The 20693-nt window shown below is 45.9% G+C and overlaps 1 protein-coding gene across 1 annotated transcript in view; it reads right to left on the reverse strand.

The window, feature by feature from the left end:
* The window catches only part of PDILT (protein disulfide isomerase-like, testis expressed), a 41709-nt gene that overhangs the window by 20606 nt on the left and 410 nt on the right, over positions 1-20693 (reverse strand). The window contains exons 2-3 of the mRNA XM_011931871.1: positions 19408-19616; positions 4151-4357 (exon numbers count right to left, since the gene is read on the reverse strand). Coding sequence (XP_011787261.1) covers positions 4151-4357; positions 19408-19609 — 409 coding nt within the window. The 5' untranslated portion in view covers positions 19610-19616. The remainder of the gene's footprint in view (positions 1-4150; positions 4358-19407; positions 19617-20693) is intronic.

Genomic DNA, 20693 nt, shown 5'->3' on the forward strand with positions numbered 1-20693 from the left:
GCAATCTTCCCGCCTCAGCCTCCCAAAGGGCTGGCATTACAGGCTTGAACCACCACGCCCAGCCCACACCTAGCTAATTTTTAAGCACTTGTTAGTAGAGACAAGGTTTTGTCTGTGCTGGGATTACAGGCGTGAACCACAGCATCCAGCCGAGCTGCTCTATTTTCTTCACGGAGTCTATCCCTTCTTGAAATTATTATGATGATTTTTTGCTAGCTTGTTCAGTGTGAGCTCCCAGTAAGCTCCTATAATGCTTGGCACATCACAGGTGCTTAAGGAATCTTTCTAGAATGAATGAAGGGGCTGAATGAATCATTAGGGAAGCTGGTTTGAGGAAACTTGATCTTGGGCCACCTTCTTGGGGATGTGTGAGCTCCATTTGCCCCACTGGCCCCTGTGGAACCAAAGTAGCTATGAACTCTGCAAACTGTTGATTCCTTTGTGCCTGCAGATCAGGCACTGCCCTTGTTGGGGACCTCCTTTGGTACTTGGCTCTGTACCAGAGGACACGGTGACAACTGAAGTGTGAATGCAATGTCAATGATTGACTAGGGCCGATGCTGGGCTGCATATTTCCAGGCACAAGTTGTGGCTGCATCATTAATAGATGCCTAGAGGCAACCTAAGTCTCCCTCCTTCCAAGGTGGCGGTCATCAATCCTTGGAGATTAGATGAGAAGGGGACTGGGGCTTTGACCTCACAAGGACTAAATCCCACCTGCGTCCTAAGAGGGGTTTTTATCAAAGTCACATTGCAGAAGATGCGTAAAGCACTGTCTCCTCTCAGCTCAGAGGAGCCCTGGCGAGTAGGCAGAACTGGCATTACTCATCCTGTTTAGAAAATGAGAAATTGGGCCGGGTGCGGTGACTCACACCTGTAATCCCGGCACTTTGGGAGGCCAAGGCAGGTGGATCACGAAGTCAAGAGATTGAGACCAGTCTGGCCAACATGGTGAAACCCCATCTCTACTAAAAATACTAAAAATTAGCTGGGAGTGGTGGCACATGCCTGTAGTCCCAGCTACTCAGGAGGCTAACGCAGGAGAATCGCTTGAACCCAGGAGGCAGAGGTTGCAGTGAGCTGAGATCGCACCACTGCACTCCAGCCTGGCAAAAGAGCGAGACTCCGTCTCAAAAAAAAAGAGAAAAGAAAAAGAAAAAAAGAGAAATTGGAAGCCTGGTTGTAAAAGGCTCGTTGAAGCTCCCATGGCTACTGCTCACCCTAAAATCGAGGCATCCTCAGTCCTTGTCCCGGCTTCATCCTGGCATTCCCCTTCCCCTTTCCCTGGCTGGAAGTAATACTGAGGAAGTAAGCCCAGCAGAAATACGGGTAGGTACTTTACCCTATGCCTGCCTGCAGTGGTTGCTTCCAATTCCATTGTATTCAAACTCAAACACTATTATTATCATTTTAAAATTTAGAGACAGGATCTCACTCTGTCACCCAGGCTGAAGTACAATGGTGCAATCATGGCTCACTGCAGCCACAAATTCCTGGGTTCAAGCAATTCTCCCACCTCAGCCTCCTGAGTAGCTGAGAATACAGGTATCTGCCACCACACCTGTCTAAGTTTTAAGGTGTTTGTAGAGACAGGTCTTGTGTTGACCAGGCTGGTCTCAAACTTCTGGGCGCAAGTGATCTTCCCATCTAAGCCTCCCAGACTGTTGAGATTACAGGTGTGAGTCACTGCACTTGGCTCAAAAACTATTTAAGAGCTTAATTGTTCCAGGCATTGGACTAGAATCAGAAAACTAATAGTCTGATAATAATAACGAACGCATCTGCCACTTGCTTAGAGTATAGTGCAATGTAAAGCAGATTTCAACATACTACAGCCTGTAGTCCAAATCAGACCTGCTGTTTGAATGTATAAATAAAACTTTATTGGAACACAGTCATTCCCATTTGTTAACACGTGGCTGCCTTCACACTGCATCAGCAGATCTGAGTAGTTACAACAGAGACTGCCTGGCCTGTAGGACCTGAAATATTAATGATGTGGGCCTTTGCGGAAAACTTTTACTGACTCCACCACTACTCGCTGGGGAGCTTTGAAGAAGTTATTCTACCTTTCTGTGCCTCAGTTTCTCCATCTGTAAAAGCACCTCTTAAATTGGGATGTTATGACATAAGAGAAGGGTCTAGAACAATGCCTGGAATACAGTATATCCTACAGATATGTGTCAGGCCCTGTGCCTTGCAAACATCGTTTTATCTTCCCAACAATGTAGAGGGATAGATCTTTTCACCATCCCCATTTAACAGATGAAAAAAACTGAGATTCGACAAGAGGCAGTGATTGTTTCTTAAGCCTGCAGTAAGGATTTGGATGCAGAGGGGAGTGCTATCAATTCTCGCAGTCTCTTTAGAGGACTCAAGAGTGCAAGTGAGATCAGCCACTGCCCTTGTGATGCTCTCTGTAGAGAACACGCAATAAGTACCAGATGTAATTCTTTGAGGCTAGGGCCTTGACGGGGAAATCACAGATGCTGTGAGGCCACAGAGGTGGAGCAGGCACTCTGGCCTGGGCAGTCAGGGGACACTTCCTAGAGGGGGTGATGATGAAGCTTCCTGTATGGCAGAAGAGGTCCCAGGCACTGGTTTCCCTGATGAAGGGGGCTCAGAGGTCAAATGCCTTGGGGACCTTCTCTGCTAGTTTCACCCACAGTCTGGAAGTTGCCATATTGTTACTTTGTCGCCTCTAAGTGGAGTCAGGTCTCTCCTGCCCTTCAGGAAGGAAGGTCATCGCAGCACCTGGGCCACTCCATTAGCAGTCATGGGCTCCGATGACCTAGGGCCTCTCATTTCCTCATAGCTCTCGCCAGAGCAAACACATCACAAAGGGCTCCTTGCTGGTGTCAGTGAGTCCCCCTTGCTGAGGGTCATCCCCTGGTATCCATAGGAAACGGCACCCTCTGTTGCTTCTCTCACTGCTCCTGCCCTCCCTCCCAACGTCTTCTCTCGCCCACACAGCCACCCCCTCCCCCCCCCCCACAAGCCTGCTGGGAGCTGCAACCCTGCCCTTAGGTGACTGCTCTGAGGTTCTCTTGCGGTGCCCTGCTCTGGGTCTATCCTGTGTCTTTTGTGCCCTCTTGTGTCCATTCTGAGAACTGCAAAGCATCCTGCAGCCCCCGGGTGTGTGTTTCTTGCAAATAACACTGAATCTGGCTTATTGGAAGCTGGCTCTACACCAGATCCAGTGGAAGGCAGTTTCCGTTACTTAAGACTCAATAATTTAACATACATAATGGGAACATTCTGCTGGCACAGCTGTTACAGGAGCTTCTGTGTTCATCAGTTTTGTTGCTTCCATCCTTCCATCCATTTACCCATCCTGCATCCATGAATGCCTTCATACATGTAACTTTCTAAAAGTTGGGACTACCATATGTGCCATACTAGTACCTTATTCTCTATACATCCTCAACATCAACATAGGTCTTGGCACATGGTAGCTTGTCAATAAATGGATGTTGAATAAATGAATGAATGAGTTAATCAATGAATGAAAAATATGATGATAGAACTTAAAGTGTTTGGTAGACATTGCATCCCAAACCTGTCTTGTTCCATCATCTCCCAACTTCCCTTTCGGCTAACTAGTGCTTCCCTAGTCCTAGGACTCTGTCAAAGTCATTCTAAAGTCGAAGATTGGGAGTGGGAAGTGAAGTTAGAACTTAATCTCTGGTGTCTGGTTTCTAAGCCATGCACCCCACCCTCCCACCTCTTGGTGTTTCTAGGGCCCATCAGCTGAGCTGCAAGCTGTAGTAGAAGCAACTACATATTCACTGAACCCGTTTTCTTTCTAAAGACAGAACTGAATTGTATTTCTCAGCCTTTCTTGCAGTTGGTTCGGGCCATGTAGCAGAATTCTGATCAATGGGTGTGAATAGAAGTGATACTTCCCACTGTTCATGGCCAGGGCCATGAGCAGTACTCATGGTGACATTCTACCCCTTACCCAAACTGCTGTTTGGATACAGAGGAAAGAGCAGGTGGCTCTAAGACCCTAGAGAAGGGCAGAGTCACAAGCTGGAGGAGCCTGGGTCCCTGAGAGACTGCATGGAGCGGAGCCTCCCACCTTTACCCTACGGCTGTTAAGTGGACTTTCCATGAGCATGAAACAAATGTGACACACAAGCACCATTACCTTTGCAGCTGATGGGCTCCGACCTGTTGCCCTCAAAAAACAGCTTCAACTGCGGGGCCTTGGTAATCCCAAACTCCTGCTGAAGCTCTTTCTCTATGGTAATGTCCACTTTGCCAAAGCCGATCCCATTCTTGCCTTTGCCCATAATCTCCACAGCTTTGACCAGCTCTTCCGCCAAGTTCCTGGATTGCTTTGAGGATGAGTTGTCTGAAAGAGAATGAAGACAAAATTTGAGAGAGCCTTTCCTCGCTCCCCATCTCCAACAATGGATTATTTGTTGGACCTGCTTAGCTCCCGGAACCTTTCTTGTGCTCAGCTGCTAATTTTCATAATGGCTGAATTTTCATAAATGTGACAGGATGTGAGACACAATGGTTCATGAAATTGGACAATCTGGGAGATGTCTATCAAGGTTCTTTGGATTCAGTAGCATTGGAAACAATACAACCGTGGTCAACTTTACTCAGTCTCTCTGAGCTCCAATTTTCTCTTGTGTAAAGTGGGGGAAAATAATAGTGGTTACTTCAAGGAATTGTCAGAGTTAAATGAGATTTATATCACAATCGGCTATAATTGCTTATTGTTTTCTAAGAGATTTATGTGCCTTAAGCCATTTTCCCCTCTCTATAACTCTGTGGGGTAGGTATTATTATTGTATCAATTTTATACCTGAGGAAACTGAGGCACAACAAATGACTTACTTGCCCAAGGCCCTATGACAATGGAAGTATGGCCAGGATAAGAGCCCACTCCATCTGGCTGTAGAGTTCTTCTTTTCTAACCTCTACTAGGCACGTAAACACTTGGCATAATGCCTGGCACAAGTTAAGTACATGATGCATTGTTACTACTGCTTCCATTATTATGGTAAAATTTCTGTGGTCAAAGCAGAACCCAAGCAATGATTACACAAAAGCATGCAGAGTGGTATAATGGACATTGGAGACTCAGATTCGGGGAGGCTGAGTGCAGGGTGAGGGTTAAAAAAAACAAAAAAAAACCCTGCCTATTGGGTAGAATGAACATGACTCAGTTAATGGGTGCACTAAAATCTCAGACCTCACCACTATACAATTCATCCGTGTAACCAAAAGCCACTTGTACCCCCAAAGCTATTGAAATAAACAAAAACAAACCACTCAATAGCATAGACACGATGATCACATTTATGGAATTTTTAAGAAGTGTATGCACAGGGCAAAAGAAGTCTAGAGGGAAATTTTCCAAACTATTAAAATTTTTTGTTTTTAAAAAATTCTGTGGTCAGAAATTATGGCGAGACAGAGGAAACATGAGAGCTCATGAACGCCATCTGGTGGAACTTCCTGGAGCTAACAGGCCAAATTGGGCCTCTGCAGTTGCCCAGCATATAATTGGACAGGGGACTTTCCTAGGTAAGGAAGGCCAGGTGTGGGAAGGGCAGGGAGAGGGGAGGTTATGGTGTTCCACTGAGCCCACCCTCTTGCATGGGGGAAATCGAAGAGACCTGAAACTCTCCATTAAGCGATCTGATCTGGACGGCTTGGCCCCTCACGTTGCTGCACAGTGGGGAGGGAGTGGGGAAGCCCTCTTCTGGAAGCAGTATCAGGGAGCTGGCACGTGACCTTGGCAGTGGAAGAGGCTTTTCTGGCTAAACGGAGGGGACTAAAAGGCGCCCAAGTTTGCCTTTCTTCGTCCTGATAACATTGTGAGGCTGCAGGTCCCTCGCTACCCCACGACTGAGGAAGGGGGCTGAGCCAGGGCAGGGGGTCATTGATTGCCTTTCAAGCCGAAACATTTTATCTTTTTCACTGCCCCCCACCCCCTCGGTCCATCTGAAGCACTTGGAGAAAGTGCAAATCACCTCTGCTGCGGAGGGCAAGTTCCAAGTCCAACAGAGAGGTGTTTTGTAAAGCGCAGTTCAGAAAGCAGGGCCGCGGGACAGCTGGCGCAGGCCCAGTTGCTGGTCAGCACGCCTGGGATCGGAAAGTGAATGATCGCTTTCATTAAACTCCCGGTCAATGGACGGGAAGTGGGGACTTTGAGCCTCCCTCCTGGATCGATGCCCCTCCACTGCCTGCTTTGTCACCGCCATCGCCTTTGATACTCCCCATCCATCATCACCAGCATGCACTGGCCAATTGCTGGCTGCTCGGGTCCCTGAGGCTCTCCCCGGCTTCCTCCTGGATGTGGCCATGCTGGGCTCAGGATTGCTGATTGACATAGAATCCGAATCTGAGTTTCTAAGGGCGGAAGCTCAGGGCAAGAGAAACACTTGGAATGATTGTCCAGATGGTAGAGCAAATTTCAGAGGTTCCACACACAACCCAGTGCCCCTGGGTGTCTGAAACATAAGTGACAGAAAGAGATGTGGCAACTGGAATGCTGGATTCTGAGAGCTAGATTGATGGGGCCTATGATAACAGTAATGGAGAGTCATTCATTCATTTTATGCATTCATTCATTTCTTCATTCATACAATGAATCTTTTAGGATATGCCATGTGCCAGGCACTGTCCTGGGGATTGGGGATGTAACAGTGAACTGATAAAAACCCCTGCTGTCACTGTAAAAGGCAGAAAATAAGCAAAATAACAAAGTAAAATATGTGCTGAGTTAGATAATATGTGCTTTGGAAAAGAACAGGAGAATTGGAAGTTGGCAGTGTTAGGGAAATTGCAAATTTAAGTAGGAGGCTACAGATGGCTCACTGAGAAGCACTATTTTAATAAAGATGGAAAGAAATGAGAGAGTAAGCCATGTAGACATCTAGCAGGAGATGGTAATTCCTGGTAAAGGGTCAGTGTATGCAAAGGCCCTGAGGTGGGGCATGTGTGACATGTTCGAGGTATGACAAGAAGTCCACTGGGTCTGGAGCAGAGTGAGCTGGGGCCAGGGGACAGGTGATGTAGGGTCTTGCAAGCCACTGAATATACTTTGACTCTTCCCAGAATATGGAATGGTACCAGAGGGTTTGGAGCAGAGGTGGATGTGATCTGAGTTACTTTTCTTTTTTTTAAACAGATCTCGTTCTGTGGCCCAGGCTGGAGTGCAGTGGCACCATCTTGGCTTACTGCAACCTCCACCTCCCGGGTTCAAGCGATTCTCCTGCCTGGGTCTCCTGAGCAGCTGGCACAGGCACGCGCCACTAGGCCCTGCTAATTTTTTTATTTTAGTAGAGACAGGGTTTTACCATGCTGGCCAGGCTGGTCTCAAACTCCTGACCTCGTGATCCGCCCATCTCGGCCTCCCAAAGTGCTGGGATTACAGGCTTGAGCCACCGCGCCCGGCCCTGAGCTACTTTTCAACTGGATTTCTCTGAATAGTATATGGAGATTAGACAAAAGGGGGAAAAGAATGGATGCAGGTAGACCAGTCAGAGGCTACTACAGTAATCCAGGCAAGAGATGGTGATGGCTTTGGGCCAGGAGAGTGGTATTGGAGGGACTGAGAAGTGATTCCATTCTAGAGAGATTTGAGAGGAGGAGTTTGGATATGGAACATGGTGAAAGAGCAGAGTCCAGGGTGACTCTGAGGTTTTGATCTGAGTGACTTAGGATTATGTAGGATCTTTTCCTATGGAAAGATGATAATGATGATGTCACTATCATCACCATAATGATGATGATATGGATGGCGATGTTGATAATGAGAATAGTAATAATAATAACACTCATTGATCCTTTACTATGCTAAATACTTTGCTTAGTGTTCCATGCATTATCCTGGTTAATCTTCAGAACAACCCTGTGAGTTATCTATGATTACAAGCAGGAATATCACCGATAAGGAAATGGAAGCTCAGAGGTCTTAGAGCTAGTATGCGGTTAGGCTGAGAGTCAACTTGAAGGCTGACTAGCTCCAAAGTTCATGCTCTAAATGACCAAATTAGCCAGCTGGTCTGAAAAATCTTTCTTTTTCTTGGAGCAGGTTGATAGGGGCACATTTTCATTTCTTCTGTTCCAGGTGGTTCCCATCAGAGCTGAGACAACCTACAGAGCCGACGCCACTCTTTAAAATTTAGAGTCTGATTTTCTGGCTTTTTTCTTTAAAAATTTTGCAAATTGGGCCAGGTGTGGTGACTCCACACCTGTAATCCCAGCACTTTGGGAGGCTGAGGCGGGCAGACCACCTGAGATCGGGAGTTCAAGACCAACCTGACCAATATGGAGAAACCCTGTCTCTACTAAAAATACAAAATTAGCCTGATGTGGTGGCACATGCCTGTAATCCCAGCTACTTGGGAGGCTGAGGCAGGAGAATCGCTTGAACCCGGGAGACGGAGGTTGCGGTGAGCGGAGATTGCGCCATTGTACTCCAGCCTGGGCAACAAGAGCGAAAACTCCACCTCAAAAAAAAAAAAAAAAATTGCAAATTGGTTTTCCTTCTGGGTTCTGGAACCTTGAATTCCAAGTTTGTAGGTGTGAAATGAATTCATACACCCCTCAGGTCTCAGCATCTACATTCTGCCCTGGTCAACTGGAAATGCCAGTTTGGCCGGGTGTGGAGACAATTCACATGTATATTGGCACTTAGGCTGAGCAGTGCCCAGTGGGCTGTAGATGGACAGAGACCCCTTTGCTATGAGGCCAAGAGCGCCCATGGGCCCAACTTCTGTCAGGCCCTGAGCTCTCAGGTCCTAGCTCATTGTCTGCCATATACTAGATGCTCAATTAACATAAATTCGTTAGGTTATCTTATCAGAGGCAGTTATGGTGGTTTACAGTGCTTGTAGCCCAGGAAAGTTGTTTTTATTTTTTTAAGTCTCTGTGACTCAGTTTCCTCATTCATAAAGTGGGGTTATTAATAGATCCTACATCTTAGAGTGATCCTACAAACTGAGACAAGGTGTGCAAAACTTTGGTACAAATAAACATTAGCTATTTTGATGACATAGGAGGAGACTCTTTGGTATTGCTCTGACCAGATTCTCTCTGGGAAGGGAGGGTCCCATGGCGATGTCAGGAACCCCAAAGATCTTCTGGCTACTGATGAAAGGGAACAACAGTGACCATCACCAAACCATCCAATGCAAGTTCCAGGCCTATTATGGGACTCTCACGTGGCTTTCAGGGTAAGCACATGGGACTCAGGGCCATGTTAGAATAGGCAGTGGCTCCCTGACTGTCTGCTTGGTGTGTAGATGTGCTAATGGCTAATGGACATAGAATTAACGTTTGCCTGGTCTTTAGTAGAAAACCCCAGGTTCCCTTCTCTGAGCAGTGAATGTGAGTCAGAGGAGGGGCTGATGGGTGATGGGGAGGTGATGAGCATGGGAACTGGAGTTTGATCCCAGCACAAGGAACTTAAGTCTGCCTTTCTTTAGACCAGTAGTTCTCAATGGGGGACATTTTGCAAGGTCTGGAGGCATTTTGGTTGTCACAACTGGAAAAAGAGATGCTACTGGCATCTAGTGGATAGAGGCCAGGGATACTGCTAAACATTCTACAATGCACAGGACAGCCCCAGCCCTACAAGCAAAGAATTGTCTAGTCAACTGTCCATAGGGCTTAGGATGAGAAACCCTACTTTAGATACAACTTCTGATCAAGCATGAAAAAAAATTCTGAGAATAACCCTCTCCCCATTGCACAGGGCCCTGTGCAGTATACAGAGGCGCTCACAGTCGATAGGGACTTCAGGATTGTCGTCAATCTCTTCTTGTTTCTCAGAGGCCAGCCACCAATTTGTTCTGACCATTGCAATGGCCTTTAAGTTTTTAAAAGATCTGTACCTCCCTATTTTTCTAGCCTCATTTTCTACTTCTCTTCTCTTCAGAAACCCTATATCTTTAGCCACATGGGTACAATCTCCCTCACCCCAGGGTATTTTTACTTGCTGTTCCTTCTGTCCTAAATCTGCATGGATCACTCCTTCACCATCTTAAGATCTTTGCTAAAGTGTTACCTTTCCAGGGAAGCTGTCCCTGGCCATCCTATTTAATACTACAGCCTCATCTCCGTCCACCTCATGCATTCCCTATCACTCTTCTCTATTTTTCTTCATAGTACTTTTAACCATAGGAAATACTATATATTTTACTTATTTATTTGTTTATCTTTTGTCTTCTGTCTCCAGGATGTCAGTTGCAGGAGGGCAAAGATGATCACCTGTTTTGTTCACCACTAGATCCTCAGTGCCTACAATATATCTGGCAAATAACCAGTGTTCAATAAATACTGAAGGAATGAAGTTTCCAATGATCAGCACAGTGTAGGAAGATGAATTTAGCACCAGATTTGGTGTCAAGTTTGGTCTCAAACCCAGGCTTCACTACTTACCAGTTGTGTGACCTTGGGCAAATGATCTAACCTTTCTGACATTTACGTGCTTCATATACAAGATGAGGACAAGGTTATCAAGTGCAGTGCCTGAAACATAGGTGCTTGATAAATGGCCTTTGTCATCATCATCACCACTGTTGTCATTATCATCACCATAACCATCATCACCAGCACTATCATCACCACTGTCATCACCATCATCATGACAGTCATCATCGCCAGCACTATCATCGCAGTTTTCATCATAATCACCATAACGATCATGGTCATCAGCACCATCATCACCATTGCCATTATCATCAGCATAGTTAATAATCATTATTTCCAGTGCCATCATTGCCATTGTCATCACCATCATAGCAATCATTATCACCAGCACCATCATCGCCCTTGTCATCATCATCACCATAGTTAATAATCATGATCACTAATACCATCATCGCCATTGTCGTCATCATCATAATCATTATCACCAGCACCGTCATCGCCCTTGTCATCATCACCACCATAGTTAATAGCCATTATCATCACCATCATTGCCATTGTCACCATCGTCGCCATTGTCATCATCACCACCATAATTAATAGCCATGATCATCACCATCACCATTGTCATCATCATCATCTTCATCATTATTCCGTCCACATTACCATCTCCACATCATGCTCACCATCATCATCTAACCTACTCCCAGGACAGAATCTTATCACCTCTGCCTTAGGGACAAGCGATAAAGGACCCTAGACAGCTCCTAATCTTATCTTGACCTCTCCCCACTAATGGTAGTTAATCCCTCTCTCTCCTTGATTCATTCGAGTTAATGTAGATGAAGAAATTACGGGTCAAAGGAAATCTCATTCACCCATCTATTCATTCATTTAACATCTATGGAAGCCTACCATGCTCCAAGCACAATGCTGAATGTTAGGAATCATGAGATGAGTAAGATTTGGCCCCCAACATCACGCAATGTACATGATGAAAAGCAGTTTTGACACCATATGGCAAATGCTATGAGAGACAGGGTATAAAGAAGGCAGTGGGAGCATAGGAAGGCCTCCCAGCCAGACTAAGTGGGAGTAAAGGTGGACACAGCCTACCAATGAGGGGCATGAACTTCACAATCCAGGTGAAGGAGTGTAGGAAGGATACTATGGAAGCTGCAAGTGCAGAGGCCCAGAGGCTGTAGCCGTGGGCTAGATCAAGCAGAAGACCTTAGCTACTGAGTGACCTGATCAGATTTGCATTTTAGAGGAAGTCTCTCTGGGTGCATTGCAGGACAGCATTGGAGAAAGCAGGGAGACCATCTCAGAGGCTGTTGCAGTGGTTCAGGTGAGGTATAATGAAGCCAGAACCAAGGCTGTGGTGGCGGGATGGGGATAACAGAGATTGCAAAGGGATTTAGAAAGTGGCATCCACAGGATGTGATGATGGATTACATGTGAGAGTAGAGGAATCAAGAACAACCTTGAGGTTTCTGACTTTCACACTGAGTGGATGGTGGTACTGTCAGTGAAGGCAGGACATACAAAGCAGCAGATTGTTGGGACCAAATCAAAGATGTTGAGGTCTGTTGTGGACACGTGGCATTTGGGACTGCGAGGAACATTGAGAGGAAAGTTCCCTCAACCCCTGGCTCTCGGCCTGGAGTTCTCAGAGAGAAGAGAAAGCTGGTCATCCATTAAGGATTTGAGCGACTCGAGCGGTCCCTGGGGGCAGTGTCTGAAAATAATCTCTTTTTCGAAGAGCCCATTTACCCTTAAAGAAAGCTTTTATAGTGCTTTCCCCAAGTGATTTGTTTTTCTAAAGGCCACTTTAGAAAGCCTGCTAATATTTTTGAGAACTCATTTTGAATTTAATTGTGTATGGGCAGGAATCAAAGATTCAAATGTAATGAGATTAATTGAGTGTCCCTTTTAGATAAGAAAATTTTTGCTGCTGTTGAGTTCACTGCTCTGGAATACCTGCTAGTGGAAAGGCTCTAGCTTTGAAGTATGCACATTGGTGGTTGTCGAATGCAATTGAAGAATGTGAAATTGATTGGCTCCCTCTGTAGCCCCAGATTTAGTGTCTGTTCTTATGTCATAAGAATTAAAGAACCATGAACTCACTCTTCTGCCCTGGTTAAAACAGGGCAGAGCCTACTATTCTCGTGTGGACTGGATAGGTTTCCCAGCCTTATCCATCCACTACACCATTTTTGGAAGGGGAATGTGTTGAGGTGTGTTTTGTGGTTGTGTAAATGTATGGCTCTAAGCCTTTCAACGCCTCCATTGAGGGTCCCAGATTAGAAATTAGGGCTACAGCAAAAGAGATGGTTTGGATGTTTTATCTGTGCAAACCATTAGTTTATCAGTTCCACAGCAAGCGGAGTAAGACTGCAAGGTTCTCTGCTCTTCCCTGTAAAAGTAACCATGGAACAGATGCACAAGTGCTGGCCTGAATTCTAGTGTGGATGAGGGATGCGCAGAACTAGCTGGAGGAGTCTTTCAGCAAAGTGGAAATGCCTGCCCTGCTCACAGGCTCATGTAAAGAAAATGGTCCAGGGTGGATTTCTCTTACAAGGTATTGCTCAAAGGGCTTTGAAGTAAAATCAAACTGGCATCCTGATGAACAGCATGAGCTAGAGGGAGGTCACAAGCTTGGAACTACATTGACGAAACTTCACGCAACAGGCATGTTCAATATTGGATGGAGGCAAAAATGACACAATTGGCCATTCCTCGTGGGAACCATAAATGTTAAGGGTACAAAAAGAAGGCGATTCATGCTTCCATGAAGTGGCAGCATAACCTAGTTGGGGAGGCACCGGGACTCGGGGGAACTGACTTATTGATGCTCCCACATCCCCAATTTCCTCATTTAAGCAGCACCACTCACAGAGCATACCTCAAATGACAAGGACAAGGATTGAGGAAGGAGATTGGAAGACCGAATTTCTGGCAAGGAAATAGATTCAAATGTCATGGGCATAAAGCAGGGAGTGTGACAGTGTGAGGTTGGCAGGACAGGAATATGGCAAATTGATAAGCAGGTTCTCTGACCACAAGGAAAAATCACAACTCAACTTCAGCCAATTGTCACCGTGTAGCACTGCGGGCCAGTGCTTCCAGATCTTCTGATTTTTTGAAGAGCTGATGCAAATTCAGTTTTAATTGTGACATGTTTCATTTCTTTCAAACACTGCATGGGCCAGCTGCCAGCTCATGGGCTCAGTTCCTGGGCTTCCTGTTATAGCCTTAGTTTCAATGTTATGGGGAAGAGTAGGAGTCATAGAAAAAAACTGTGAAAAAAGAGCCAGAGAGGTACATAGAAACCAGAAGAGACTGAGTTCACGGAAACCAGGCATTAGGGGGTCTTGGCATGAATATGCAAGGAAGGTCAAGGAAGGTGAGGGCTGTCAAGTGTCCACTGGATTTGAGAAACAGCTGTCCCTTGAAAGCTAGCCTGAGCCACAGTCAATGAAGGCAATCTCTTGGAGAAAATAGTTTTTGACATTCCTGCCCAGAAGAGAAATCTTTTCCTGGTGGTTCACTGTCTTAAAGAGCTTATTCCACCAGGCTGCCTCTCAGCCCGCCCAGCCTTGAGTTGCTTCTGAACAAAGGTTATTTCAAGGCTTTTATAGCAAAAAGCAGGTGCAATGTGACTAAAGGAAGGCAATGTTGTGGGTTCCCCAGGCCTGGTTTCTTTATCCTCTTGGTGTACACAGTCATACTACATTTCCCAATCTTTCTTACAGATAAGCATGGCTATAGGGCAGTGATCTGGCCAATGAAATGTGGGTAGAAATGGTGTACACCAGTGCTTCCCACACTTTAATGTACGTGAATCACCTGAGAATCTTGTTAAAATGCAGATTCTGATTCAGTGCATCTAGGATGAAACCTGGGAGTCTGCATTTCTTTTTTTTCTTTCTTTCTTTCTTTTTTTCTTTTCTTTTTGAGACGGAGTCTCACTCTGTCACACAGGCTGGAGTGCAGTGGTGATCTTGGCTCACTGCAAGGTCCGTCTCCTGGGTTCACACCATTCTCATGCCTCAGCCTCCCGAGTAGCTGGGACTACAGGCACCCGCCACCATGCCCAGCTAAGTTTTTGTATTTTTAGTAGAGATGGGGTTTCACCGTGTTAGCCAGGCTGGTCTCAATCTCCTGACGGTGTGATACACCCGCCTTGGCCACCCAAAGTTCTGGGATTACAGGCGGGAACCACTGCAAATGGTGAGAGTCTGCATTTCTATGAGCTCCTTAGTGAAGCTGACATTGCTGGCTTATGGCCTATACATTGAGTAGCACAGATGGGCATCATTTCCAGGCCTAGCCTGACCCAAAGGCACGTCCTGGCCTCCCTCTCCCTTTGCTGGCTGGAGGCAGAGGTTTCTGTGGAGTACTCTAGGCCCTAAGGAATGGCTCAGGCCCCAGGCGGAAGGAGTCTGGGTGCCTGAATGATTGTATGGAGCAGAGCTTCTCTGCAGATCCACCTGGAACTCAGATGACATGGACCCTTATGAACCTAGATTGTTATAGCAGTTAGCTTTCCCAGTAAACACAGTGATTTTTAAGATAACTAGTCAAAATTAGAACAAAGAAGACGTTTGAGTATTAAAGTGGGCAATACATTCTAGAATTTATTTCTTTAAGGGATTTCATTGATCTCGTATTAATTGACCCCACAATATGCAAAGAACTAATAAGACGCTTGGCACAGTGAAGTTAGCCTATAACCTTGGATCTTGTGGCAAATACTGAGAATCAGCCATTTATAACCTCCTTTTGTTTTGCTTCCTCAACTAAAGAGGTTGGAAACCTAAAATATTCACCATTCCAGACTTCTCAGTTAGAAACATTCATAGGCCCAAGTTCTAGTCAGTAAGATGTTACCAAAGTGATTGGATGCAGCTCTGGGAAAGTTTTATTATTTTTTTTAATTTATTTTTTATTATTATTATTTTTTATTATACTTTAAGTTCTAGGGTATATGTGCATAACATGCAGGTTTGTTACATATGTATACTTGTGCCATGTTGGTGTGCTGCACCCATCAACTCGTCAGCACCCATCAATTCATCATTTATATCAGGTATAACTCCCAATGCAATCCCTCCCTCCTCCCCCCTCCCCATGATAGGCCCCGGTGTGTGATGTTCCCCTTCCCAAGTCCAAGTGATCTCATTGTTCAGTTCCCACCTATGAGTGAGAACATGTGGTGTTTGGTTTTCTGTTCTTGTGATAGTTTGCTAAGAATAATGGTTGGTGGCTGATGTATTTTATCCATTTGTTGTTTGCCCATCCCTTTTTGTTCCTAGCTGGAACGTCCAGTGCAATACAAGAAGCACAGCAGCCGTCTTGTGACCATGAGTTGTAATGTGTCAAGGATGAGGGAGTAAGAAAATAGAAGGAGGCTTGTCCCTGACGCTGTGGAGCTGCTATACCAGGCACCGACTGCCTATCCCGCCTCACACAGTGTGTGAGATCAGCTCTTGGATTCAGCCAGCTGCTATAGTTTGGTTAGTTTGACTTTCTTTAAATGTCATGTTGAAATTTGTTCTCCAGTGTTGGAGGGGGGCCCCAATAGGAGGCGTCTGGTTCATAGAGGTGGATCCCTCATGAATGTTTTGATGCTGTAACCAAGGTAATGAGTGAGTTCTCACTCTATTAGTTTCTGCAAGAGCTGGTTGTTAAAAAGAGCCTGACATCTGCTGCCCCTCTCTCTTGTTCCCCTCTCACACGTGATCGCTGCACACACCAGCTCCCTCTTCACCTTCCACCATGAGTAGAAGCAGCTTGAACCTTTCGCCAGATGCCCAACTTCCAACCAGCAGAGTTGTGAACCAAATAAACCTTCACTGTTTATAGATTACCCAGCCTCAGGTATTCCTTTGTAGCAACACAAACAGATGAAGACATCACCGTCAGCAGATTCTTAATTAGTTGCGGTTGAACTCTGTCGTAACTGACACAGGGTTGATGAAACTGCATTTGCCTCAGTGCCACAGGGCAAGGGAGAATGGGAGCTCATGTTTATTGAGCAACTTCCACATGTCAGGTAATAGGCAGCCTCTCAGTTAATCCCTATAACGACTATACCACTTTCAATATTTTCGCTTTACAGGTGAAAGTGAGACACGAAGAAACTCACCCAAGGCCACATATGCAGTTTACGGAAGAACTCAGCTTTACACTCAGGCTTGCCTGGATCCCAATGTACATTACACCAAATCTTGATGTTGCATAAGAACCAAGATGTACAAGTGATTCAGGTTAAGAGAGATTCTTTAGAATTTACCAGTGCTTGGCATGAGGTCTTTGATTAAATATTGACATCAACAACCATAAATTTTAATGACTTCTACTAACTCTTTGGCTTTGATTATCTATCACTGGGCATTACAGGGAAGCCTAACAGAAGATGTATCTCACTTCAAGGCAAACTTCAAGTGTCCAGATGCATTTGCATTGGCCTGGGAATCCCTCATGCACTCCAGGACATGAGGGAGCAGGAACCAAGCCAGAGAAGGTCACTCAGCTGCTGCAGTTGGAAGAACCACTTCTGAGGACGAGTTCAAACCATTACTTCTCCACTTCAGAGCACCCAAAGTGTACAATTTAGACTATTTGAACTGCATGACTTTATCACACTTTGTTTTAAAGGGTTTCTCATGCCTTGTGACATTCCTGGCTTAAACTATAAAGTCCTTGAGAGCAGAAACCAAGACACCCATGGAGTCCACCCATGGCCTGGCATTGAGCTGCATAAATGTGGGGTGACTAAGAACCCAATGGTGATAGCTTCTGCCTGTGGAGGGCCCACTATGACAAGCTACTGCATATCTGAGCCCACTTTCATCACCACAACAACCTGCAAGAGAGGAATTGTTAACCTTGTACAGATGAGAAAATGGGTGAGGATGATGAGAGCGGAAGCCAACATCTTCTTAAGTTCTTATTACGCGTCAGTCACTGTGCTAAGCACATGATTTCACTTAATCCCCACAATAACCCTAGGAGTTATAAATGTTATGTATGTACATATTTATTTATTTATTTATTTTGAGACAGAGCCTCGCTCTGTCAGCCAGGCTGCAGTGCAGTGGTGCGATCACGGGTCACTGAAGCCTTGACCTCCTGGGCTCAAGCGATTCTCGCACCACAGCCTCCCAAGTAGCTGGGATTTCAGGTGTGTGCTACCATTCCTAGCTGATTTTGTATTTTTCTTTTTGGTAAAGGGGGGGTTTTGCCATGTTGCTCAGGCTGGTCTTGAACACTTGAGCTCAAGAGAGCCTCCCACCTCGGCCTCCCAAAGTGCTGGGATTACAGGCATGAGCCACCACACCTGGCCTATAAATATTACTAAATTCCTCATTTTACAGTCAAGCAAACAGAAGTTCAGAATGCTCAAGGTCACCAGCCCAAGGCCACCAGGATAGTAAGTGGCAGAACTCAAACTTTGAACGTAGGACTGTGAACCTCTGAAGCCGACCTTATCTCACTACATTGCACTCGTTGGACTAGAAATAAAAGGGAGTCTGTAAATGGTCCTGGTCAGAGGGCAGCACACAGAGAAGGGAGATAGGGCTATCTCAGAACAACAGCCGAAAGGAGGAGCAAAGGGGAGCGTGGGTGGAGGGGCAGCTTGGGAAGCAGGTGAAAACCAAGAAGGGAAAGGCGCCCTGCCTCCCCTGCCCTGATCTTCCTTGGAACCTTAGGCTCTGCCGAGCCTCTGGGAACCTAGTTCTGGTCAGGCATGTCCTAGAAGCAGGCCTTGGGGACTGACACAGAGCCAGCCATTTTCCAGGAGTGGCTCTGAACACAGGATTCCAATCCAGTGTTCACACCTGCAGTCTAATTCTCTAAATCCTGCCATATAAAGCATGGTACAACATGGGGTCTGTGGTCTCTACTTGTGCTGTGTGACCTTGGGAAAACTGCTGATCCTTTCTGAGTTTCTGTTTCCTCAACTATCAGATAGGGAGATGAATTGTACCCACCACACAGGGTCGTGAGGATGGAATGATGTCACATTTAATGAAGCGCTTAGGACAGTGCCTGGCAAACTATGAATGTTCACTATGGGGAAGTTGTTATGAAAATCCCTTACATTCTGTCCCAGGGCATGGCTCGGTCCCAATGCCTCAGGAAGAAGCAGCCTGCTCTGTCCCCCAAAATGTCTGCTGATGCAAAATGTCCAAAGAAAAAAAGCAAGCATGCAAATCTGATAGCAAAAGTGATGGTCTCAGCCAGGCGCAGTTGCTCATGCCTGTAATTCCAGCATTTTGGGAGGCCAAGGTGGGAAGATCACTTGAGGTCAGGAGTTCGTGACCAGCCTGGCCTACATGGAGAAACCCTGTCTCTACTGAAAATACAGAAATTACAACAATTAGCCGAGTGTGGTGGGGGGCACCTGTGGTCCCACCTACTCGGGTGCATGACGCAGGAGAATTGCTTGAATCCACGAGGCGGAGGTTGCAGTGAGCTGGGATCATGCCACTGCACTCCAGCCTGGATGACAGAGCAAGGCCTTGTCTCAAAACAAACAAAAAAGTGACGGTCTAAAAACTCCTGTCTCAAGAGCTTTCCCCAGGCTGCCATCATTTATTTCTCTCTAGTTGTGTTCCAGGAACTTACCACATCTCATTTAATCTTTACTATAATCTAGTGTGTCATTAGGTTCACACCCATTTTACAGAGGAGAAAGACTGAGGCTCAGAATAATATAGACACCTGTGGTTAAAGCCTGGCTCCTCTTCAGTGGGACAGAGGAGCCACATACAAATCCAAGACTGGAGGGATGGCATAATATATTGCAATTTGCTTAACCTCCCTGCAGTACTCTCTTCTGGAGATTGAAGATGATGCTGTCTATATATATTAAATGTCTGTTTTAAATAATACGTGTTCTTATGTGTTTAGCAATATATAAAACTCTTCTGGCCCCCAGACAAAAGGAGGCAGGCCTCATCCCATCCATCATCCATCACCCAGGATGGGGGCACTCACGGAAAAGCACCATGAGGAAGCGGGTCTGGTTCAGCATCTGGGTCAGGCCAGCGGGCGTTAGCACTAGGAGATTGCGTTCCTCCAGGATGTGCACAGGCTTGGTTATGTGGATGCTGGAAACACCGGCGTTAACCTCCGGTGAGCTGTGGACAGCAGAGACACAAGCGGCCACCAGCAGCAGGGGCATCCAGAGCAGATCCATGGCTGTCCTGCAGGGGCCGGAGAAGGAACAGAGACCTTATCAACATAGGTGGTGAAACCCCACGTCATCAATCCCCCTTCCTTGTCCAGCCAGTTCACGTAAGGTGAATGTGGCCTGGGCACTGTCTCCCAGCAATGCCTGCAGCTTGGCAGCAGCCCTGGAGAAGAAGCAAAGTATTAGGTCAACCTCAGGCCCAGTGGTGACTGTATGGGGAATCTTAGAGCAGCAAGAACCCAATGGGAGCAGCTGGACGCGGAAGCAAATGCAGACCACTCAAGCCCACTGACTTCCCAGCCAGTAGGTGAGACTTGCGCAGAGATAAGGTCCCATTTCAGAGTCCTAGGGTGAGCCTCTGGATCTCAAAGATAACTGGCTCAATCCCCCATCACAACCCCCCAGGAATCCCTCTGCCCACAATGTCCCCGCTTCACCTTCCTCCAGCTCCTGCTTGAATGTCCCTGTGAAGGGAAGCTCACTACCTTGCAGTGTACCTGTTGAATTTTTGAACAAATTTTATCAAGTGTAAATATTTAAAAAGTCATAACTATAATACACACTTGTAAAAGTTTCAAGCAATACAATACAAATGTCAAGAAGAAAGTAAAAATCTCTCCCATTCTCTCACTGCTGAGAAAGTGACTCTTAGAAGTGTGGAATGAATCCTTACAGATATTGAAAATACCTATATAAACATACCTTTGAATATATCTATATTTATATAGAGAGATATATATAGAAAGATAGATTTTTTTTTTTTTTTTTGAGATGGAGTTTTGCTCTTGTCGCCCAGGCTGGAGTGCAGTGGCACAGTCTCAGCTCACTGCAACCTCCACATCCTGGGTTCCAGAGGCTCACTCTAGTGATCCTCCCACCTCAGCCTTCCAAGTAGTTGAGATTACAGATACCCACTACCACACCCAGCTAATTTTTGTATTTTTAGTAGAGATGGGGTTCCACCATGTAGGCCAGGTTGGTCTTGAACTCCTGACCTCAAGTGATCCACCCGCCTCAGCCTCCTAAAGTGCTGGGATTACAGGCATGATCCAGATCTTTTTTTTTTTTTTTTTTTTTTGCTTGATTAGCT

Source organism: Colobus angolensis, unplaced genomic scaffold (genome assembly GCF_000951035.1).
Source record: "Colobus angolensis palliatus isolate OR3802 unplaced genomic scaffold, Cang.pa_1.0 Scaffold92, whole genome shotgun sequence".
Lineage (NCBI taxonomy): Eukaryota > Metazoa > Chordata > Mammalia > Primates > Cercopithecidae > Colobus > Colobus angolensis.